The 8,328-nt window shown below is 34.8% G+C and overlaps 2 protein-coding genes and 1 pseudogene across 2 annotated transcripts; all 3 read right to left on the reverse strand.

The window, feature by feature from the left end:
- Window positions 1-25: 25 nt before the first annotated feature.
- On the reverse strand, window positions 26-1,388 carry LOC111378239 (ketol-acid reductoisomerase, chloroplastic-like). The gene is made up of 2 exons (XM_023001408.1): window positions 1,031-1,388; window positions 26-315 (listed from the first exon to the last, which is right to left on the reverse strand). The coding sequence occupies exons 1-2, from the start codon at window positions 1,322-1,324 to the stop codon at window positions 178-180; spliced, it is 432 nt and encodes a 143-aa protein (XP_022857176.1). The 5' UTR covers window positions 1,325-1,388; the 3' UTR covers window positions 26-177.
- A 2,494-nt stretch (window positions 1,389-3,882) lies between these two features.
- Window positions 3,883-4,619, reverse strand: LOC111378240 (kunitz trypsin inhibitor 2-like). Its single transcript, XM_023001409.1, has one exon. It carries the CDS (start codon window positions 4,589-4,591, stop codon window positions 3,995-3,997), a length of 597 nt encoding a protein of 198 aa, XP_022857177.1. The 5' UTR covers window positions 4,592-4,619; the 3' UTR covers window positions 3,883-3,994.
- A 1,221-nt stretch (window positions 4,620-5,840) lies between these two features.
- Window positions 5,841-7,028, reverse strand: LOC111378248 (annotated as a pseudogene).
- Window positions 7,029-8,328: the final 1,300 nt, after the last annotated feature.

The following is an 8,328-nucleotide window of genomic DNA, read 5'->3' on the forward strand; positions in this document are numbered from 1 at the left end:
AAAGGAGCATTAGCATAGAAACCAATGACCATCACTTGAATGAGTATTCTAATTAAGAAATTTCACAATCGAAACAGAATAGTGGCTAATTCAATTGCTAAGCACAACAAAATTAACCAAAGAATGCACAAGATAAATCAATGAGGGATAAAAGATACGACTGGACAAGAAATAAATTCAATAAAAATAAAAAATTGTGGAGCAATCAACAGATAAATATACTTGGGAGCCCCATCCGATCACCCCAATATGCTTGATACCCTTGAATGCATCAGGCAACAGCTTGAACAAATTTCTTCCTCCTCTCACAATGTACTGCATACAAAATAAACAGCATGCTCAGTCATCCACATCAACACACAATTCCATAGATCCCACATTACCTCGACATAAACCTCATGCAATAAATATATATAAAAAGATATAGTGGTGGTCAGCTCAAGAAATTAATCTAGCATGGTTTCATCCTTCAGGAACAACATGCAACTTTTCGTTTGAAATTACATTGCAAGTTGAGTTATGACATGCTCTATTATTTCTTGTAGTAATAAGAAAAGCAAATACACCTGATCCATTAATTCAAGCACATTCATATATAGACACAGAAGGGGACGAACCTCTCATGGACATATAGCTGAAATAAGGAAAATGTGGTTCATTGTTGTCTCTGTAAATTCATAATGACAGGATAATTACCAACCTAACAAAAGAAGACATAGCTTTACCTTATTTAGCTTTATAAAATAAAAACCATAGCACTCCCTAAATCCAAACAAATTCACGTTCGTTTTGAGGACGGAGGATATAAAAGGTAAAATCTTTCTTTTAGGAGACGAACTATAATTGCAGCATAATTACGTTCGGCCACAACAGTGTACGAAATTCAAAGACATTCACAATATTTGTACTCGTTGCACCTTAATTTATTTGAGACCAAAGTTGAAATAAAAGAATTAGCAAATAAAATGAACTACATTCACATTCATATATGCTTATATATATACATATAAACACGCATAAATATAAGGACCTCATCGTGGCCAGAAAGGTTGATTTTCTCCTTGGTGAAAACGGAGGTGTCGAAATCGAGAGAAGCAGGTCGCTTAATGGTGGGAGTCGAGACCATGCGAGCCGAGAGAACCGAACCTGCAGGTGAAGCCCCGGCTCGAGAAGCTGAAGCGCGAAGCCGATTAAGCGACTGGGTAGATGATGAAAGGAAGCCCAAGCTGAGAGCAGGAACTTTGTTTGATGGCTTGAAGAATTTGGATAAGGCGGAAGAGGTGGTGGTGGAGGATGAGAAAGTGGTAGGCGCCGCCACCGCCATCAGGGTTTTACAGCTTTTGAGTTGCTTAAAGGGACTAGAAAATCATTAAGGTTGGTGATATAGGAGAAATGAATGCTAGTCTAAAAAAAAGGTTGAATCCCAACTTGAGTCCCGTTTTTAGAGTTTCGTGAGGAATTAAATCGCGGAATATGTCACAGTAGATCAAAAAATAAAAATTGTATGTACACTGCGCCTACAAAAAGTTCAATTCAATGTCTCAGAAATCAAACCCTTACACTGCGACTGTTAACAAAACGGGAGATAACCTCACTCATGTTCTTTGCACCACCGCATTATGCCGGCGAAATGAAAAGTAGTCTATACTGACAGTAGGAGTAGTTGGATAATTGGATTTGATGAGGGCGCTCCTTATGATAAAAATAAATAATAAAAATAAAGATAAGGGCAACCCTGAAATGGATGGCGATAAATTGACAAAAATACCCCTTGTTACTTTTTAATTTAATTTTTTTTTTGTGGGAAATAATATTATGGGAAGTGACCAAAATGCCATTGCACATTTGGTTAGGACTGTACAAAAAAAAATTGAGAAATCCAAGTTTGGATCTACGTGGATTTTTTCCCTTCAAATTGAACCAAACAGTTTTAAAATTGTTTGATTTAAATTTTAATTTTTGAAAATCGCACAAAATCGAGCCAAATCATTTTTTATTTTTTAATTAAAAAAATTAATTTTCTTAACTTATAAATTTTTCGGTTCTCACTTTTCAGAAAAAATACCAATTTAACAATACAAATTACAATAATCACATTAAATTAATCATATAAAATAAATTACATTAATCATTATCGGCTCATGATTTTAGGAGTCCGCAACACTCATCATGACTCGATGTCTGAATTATACTAGATTTATTCCTAAATTTTATGAAATTAAAAAAAACATATATTTTTGTCAATCTAAATCATATTTCAACAAAACTATTGCAACAAATTATGTCCAAAGCTTTACAAGTCCTGACCTAGGGCATGTTTGAGCCACATTTTTTCAAAAAAAATATATTTTTAAATAGTGATTTGACATTATTTTAATCACACATTTTTCAGTAAAATAATATTAAACGCAAATTCAAAATATTTCTTTATTTTTTAACCACACATTTTCATCAATACACTATTCAAAAATTCATTTTAAGGAAAATAATGTAACTCAAACAAGGGCCTAGACTCTCATTTCTTAAATAGTTGAGACTTACCTATCACTGCTAAACAAAATACGATTCCAAATCACAAATCGTGCAATCGTCATTTGCCTGTTAGACTGTTAATTTCTACTTGAGTTGCCTCTTTCTCTCTCGATTAGTTTTAGATCATACAAGCAATTTTTTCATTGTTTTTTTTTATTTAGGGTCCGTTTAATTGTAAAGATAGAATTGAATTGAATTGAAAACAAATTTCAGGGAATTGAATTGCCTAAAAATTATTTTTCTGAGAATCGTAAATTATTGTGTTTGATTGGTATAATTTTTCACGTGGAAAATGTTGAAATAAAAGTTTTTTTGGTGTTCGTTGGGCTCTGTTTTACATGAAAATTGTTAATTAAAGGAATAAATTTTACTGGTATTGGGGATGAAACTTGTTTCCATCTCCCAAAAAAAAAGAAAAAAATCAAGAAAATCATCTATTTTTTGATATTTGTTTGTCTTTATTTTATATGGAAATTGTCAATTAAAGAGAAATATTTTTTTACAATAATTTTAGAATTTGTTAACTTTGCCAACAAAAAAAAATGAAAAAAAATATATATATGCTAGTTTTCCCTAAAAACCAAGAAAATTTCAAAATTCAAGAAAACCAAGAAAATAATAATAATGAAAAACTAATTTGACGATAAATTTATAAATTTTTTTAAATGTAAAGTACCTAATATTCCCTTGTCAACTTTTAATTTCATTTATAGGGGATTTTAATTTCCCAAATATACACATTTAACGAAAGATGAATTTTCCAAACCTTTTCTTACGTTGAATTCAAATTGTCTAGAGATTGAACTATATGCCTTTGTTTGGTGATGTGATTGAAAAATTATGAGACCAATAGAATATACAGCTAACTTTAACTTATATTAAAATTTAGATTTTAATCCAAATTAAGACACAAGAAGTTTTTCAAACTTGATAAAATAATTTCTACGAAATGTATTAATTTAAACTTTGTTTGACATGCTTAAACTAAATTTAAGCTTTATTATTAAAATTTGATTCTTCATTTTAATTTTTAAAAAAATATTTTATTAATTTCTCATCATATTTTATTTAAAATATTCTTTTTATATGTCAATGGTGGGATCAAGCATTACTTCTTTATTCTTTATCGCGTTGGGCCGGCAACTTACCAAACCATCCTCAACTAATAGAACTCAAACAATCGCAGCTACTCTCTTCCACGGCTAACCAATTTTAATTTAGAAAAATTAAGGAGTAAAATAGTGAAATCTAACTTTTTACTTGCGATAATTATAAATTAAAGAAACTAAAGAATAGACACTGAATTTGATCGCTTTCTGTTTTAAAATCTTTGTTGGCAACTGACAAAGATGGATTAAAGCTCCTTTATTCCATTACTTCATAAAGATTACATGTGCATGCATATACTAAAGAAAAAAGCTCCTCTCATTACATAGTTTTTTGCTATATAGTATTAAATTTTCTATGCCTTCTTGAAGATAACGCTGAGAGGGGATTCTTTTACAGCCAAATGTTTTTTGTTATTGTAGATTACCGGACCAACGTCTCCACAGATAACCCTGCACTTTTTGCAAACAGTCGGACAGTACTGAATCTTATAGTCTTTATGTTCCTTCTGAATCTTGAACCAGTTGGGCAAAGTTTCAGGCCCAGGTTTCCCTTCAACTCCACCAACTGTCACGAATTGTTGCTTGCTGGCGTCGAATTTCCAGACCTTGGATTCGTGGCATGGCGTCGTGTGCTTGAAATCAGTGAATTTTATATTCAAATCAGTGTTGAGTTGGATAGTTTTGTCGTGTGCATTGGCAGAGGAAAAGGTAACCGGAAGGCCATTGGCTGGTTCGCTCAGAATTTGAACGATTTCATAGGGACATTTGCCTTTGTTGGGTGCTAAAGTGAGGCCGGAACCTGCGCCGGGGTAAGGTGGAAGTATGTAGTACTTGACGCCGGGTCGAACTGGATGGCCCTCCGTGTCGAGCACTGGCTCAGAAGAACCTGTGAAGAAGTTTGTTGAGAGTAGTGCAACAAGGAAGAATGAAAACATCATCGTTTTCTCCATTTTTGATATCAGTTGGAATTTGATTTGAATGCTTACGTGCATGGAGTAGTACGCCGTATTTATAGGGTGCATGGATGCATTATCTGTACGCCGCGACAATGCCTGGATTTGATAGTTTTACTTTTCAAAGGACACCTATGGGGGATTGAAGGTGACATACTGACAAATGTATGGCTCTCTGAAATCTGAAACTGAGGAAATTTGGACTGCATGTCGATTTGGGGTATAATTCTTCGTTACGTAGAGAATATTATGCCTAATGTTCGTGAAGATAAGATTAAAGGGGCAGTAATTCTTCGTGCAGATTTTTTTTTATTTTTCCCCCCTTTTAAATGTTTATCTTCCTAGCCATTACCTTTCAACATCTTTTGTACCATCATCATCACGTGTCACTGCCTTAGAAATCCCAGGATGATAAACACTATCATTATCTTGAACACTACTTAGAGAAATTATCTTGTTCATCATTGACATGACGTTTATAATTTTTGCAATTCAACGTGAATTGTAAAAAATTATGGACTCAATAAAGATGTTGCTACTTCAACTATGAATATATTTTATCCTACCCGTTATGGATAGAAGATCAATTATACCATATTCCATCCATTACCAAGCAAATAACCATCCATTACCAAGCAAATAATTATTTAACAAATAGGCTGATTATTATTTTGAGAATATGTCTGCAATTTCAAATAGAATAATGTTTGTTATAGTTAAAAAAAATTGATTTTTAGTAAATTTTGATAAAAGTTAATGAAATTTATGAATAAATAGTTGTGTTATCTTTCACTGTTGACTTTGACTTAAAATTTTATCAACTTTTAAAACTACATGATCAAATAGAGGCAAGATGTATTGGTTGATCGAGTATATCGGTCTAATGGATTGTATCCGTAAGTTCTAATTTTCTTAAGAGGAAGTAATCTACCTTTTAATTTATTATTATTGTATTTAAATGACATGGGATTATATCTTTTAATCCTCGGTACATCAAAGGCATCAATATAAAAATAAAGTGATAGTTTATAGTCAACTCTTGGCTAATTTATTTTTCTCCATTTTGGATCATTATATCAAAGAGGTTTTTTTTCCCCTAGAAATCTGAATTAATAAACTTTGTCAGTCTTTGTTTTGGAAGTATATCTAATTTTCCCCAATAATAGAAAAATATTTCATGTTTTATTCCATTCATAGACCTTCAGAGTTTGAGTGTCAACTCTCAATAAGAATGCTGCAGATGATTTTATTTACAGTATGGAACATCTTGAGTTGAAATCCACTCATAAAAAGAACTGAATGTAGGGCAAAAGGCAGAGTTTCTACCAGTTTTGAAGCATTTCTATGAACAGAGACATAATCTTAAACAATTAGCAGCCTAAACTAGTAAATTTGGGTAGAGCATCTTTAGCTTCTGCTTATGTAAGTTCAATACCACAGAATTATGTGACACCTTCAAGCTTTGCTTTTTCAAGAATTGCTCACCATAGAATAGGCACGCACCTTCAATACTTTCTAAGCATCTCGATTTTCACTGGTCTCCTCCGAACTCATTTATCATAAAGTATTCAAATGAATACTTGAACAGACTTGAGTATTCCATGAAATTCCAGCAGTTGGGTATGGCATCCTTCGATATGGCACTGAGAAAAGGAAAAAAGAGCCCATAACTCCAGCCATCAATGACATTCCAACGATGAAATTTGGCACTAGTGCACTGAAGTAGACTATAAAAGAATTTGACACTAACACAGTCATCCAGACCACTAGAGAGAAATAGAGGAAAGCATCAATTTCGTGCCTCATCCCGACTAACCAGTAAACCGGGGTTGTGTAGAGAATAGATACTACAAGCAGAGTAGGTAAGAATACTGGAGTGTTTGATATAATGTAAGGAGAGACTCTGTAGGCTCCTCTGGCTGTCTCTCTAATTAAAATTCTCCTTTCTTGCAAGAAATTGGTAGTGCTTCTGTTGTTGATGACATCAAGAAGGTCAGGCTGAAGGCCAAGAGATTTGATTTTGCAGTTTCAATCTATTAAAAGCATTCAAGAATATCGTCCCTAATACAATTCCGGCTAACAATGCATGAATTGTCCTTGCTGCGAAAAGTTGTTTAGTTCTGATAATTTTGTTGAAGAATCTCTGGCTGAGGATCAGTACCTCTTTAATTGGAGAATTGCAGTATGAGATATGACTTCCTTTCATGCGACCAAAGATTGAGTTTTCTATGATACGTTCATATTCTAGTTCCATTTTGCATTTTCCAGCATCGTTTTCCACTTTGTGCAGTCTCTCTATTACATCAATGGCAAATTCAAGCACATTGACATGTCGAGGGATGCAATGGCCTTGGGACTGAAGCCACTCCTCCAGGAGATTCAAGGAAATATTATAAGGGAAACACAATTGGATGACAATATTAACTTTGTACATTAACTCGAGAATTCAAATTCCGGGTTGGTGGATGGTCAACACAATAGTCTTATCTTGGTTCTCGGACATGAATTTACGCAGCAACATCGCATGAAGTGCTGAGGTAGAGTTAAGTCCTGATGTGGGTTCAACTGCAGGTACATGTACTAAATCCACTCCAATTGCTACTCTACGCTTCTCACCAACCGAAATTCCTCTGATTCGCTGCCTATTCTCACTCTTTCAACAGCGTTTCAACTTGAATCTTGGCCTTTTCAAAGCCTTAGACGTGCACATTTCTTCATCTGTAAGAAGGGGGAAAACAGAGCTTCATGTTTGTGAGGATATGGTTCACCCAACACTATCAACTTGTGACTTGATGGTATTGATGTTGACACAATAAGGTCTTCCCACGTTTTTTGGCAGAGGCATGGTCTTTCCTTCTTATGTAGACTTACCCTCTACCATTTGAAGTAGAGTAGCTCTCGGTTTTGTTCTCCCAGCTGAAAGTGAGCTCTCGTTTTTTAGCAAAGGGTGGTGGTTCTTCATTGGTTTTCCCCTCTCTCTTGGAAGGTAATTAGCAAGTCATGGAAGGCTGTTCCTGAGCCTGAAAAACACCCATAAATCGAAGAAGAAGCTGCTGAAACGAAGAAAGAAAGCTGCAGAAATTTCGGCCGAACACAGGTTGTATTTTTCCATCCCCTTTTTTCTTTGTTTTGCCTTGAATCTTGTCTATTGGTTGATGTTTTGGTTGATTGAACTCCTAGGATCCCCAACAAACTGGTATCAGAGCTAGGAGGAGTGATATTAGTCCAAAATCGATCAAAAACCAGCAAGGAATCGCCATTGCCACTTTCTAACCGAATCTGAAAAACTTGATTTCCGGCCAACCTATTGACTTTCCGGCGAAATGGACCATGGAACTATGACCAGCAGGAGGAGGCGCACCCTGTGGTGGGGCGCGTGACCCGCGGCGGCGCATGTGGCGGAGCGTGGCTGGACCTCCGGCGAGCTTTTTTCGGGCAGTTTACTTATTTTGACGTCCTGAACGCACTGCTGTCGTTTGTTTTCTGTTTCAGGTTTTACAGAAAAAGTTGGACGATTTTGCCCCTGGCTTGACGTCTATCGCAATTAGGTTCAGAAATTTGGTGGTATATTTACTGTTTTTCAATAGTAATTTGGTAAGATTATTCCAAACTCTCCGTTAGGTTAGATTTGGTATCCTTACTGGTTTATGCACGGTTATTGCTTGGTTGCTTATTTGTGAATTCTGTTAATTGAATTCTTGTGATTAATTTGTAACCTGGAAGCATATTTACCT

The sequence above is a fragment of the Olea europaea genome, unplaced genomic scaffold (genome assembly GCF_002742605.1).
Source record: "Olea europaea var. sylvestris unplaced genomic scaffold, O_europaea_v1 scaffold1794, whole genome shotgun sequence".
Classification (NCBI taxonomy): Eukaryota; Viridiplantae; Streptophyta; class Magnoliopsida; order Lamiales; family Oleaceae; genus Olea; species Olea europaea.

Bases quoted from the DNA above. Each gene is read 5' to 3' on its own strand.
- LOC111378239 (XM_023001408.1), bottom strand. From the start codon at position 1,324: ATGGCGGTGGCGGCGCCTACCACTTTCTCATCCTCCACCACCACCTCT. The intron at 316-1,030 runs GTCCTTATATTT...TTTTGTATGCAG, and splicing joins ACCTTTCTGGCCACGATGAG to TACATTGTGAGAGGAGGAAG.
- LOC111378240 (XM_023001409.1), bottom strand. From the start codon at position 4,591: ATGGAGAAAACGATGATGTTTTCATTCTTCCTTGTTGCACTACTCTCA.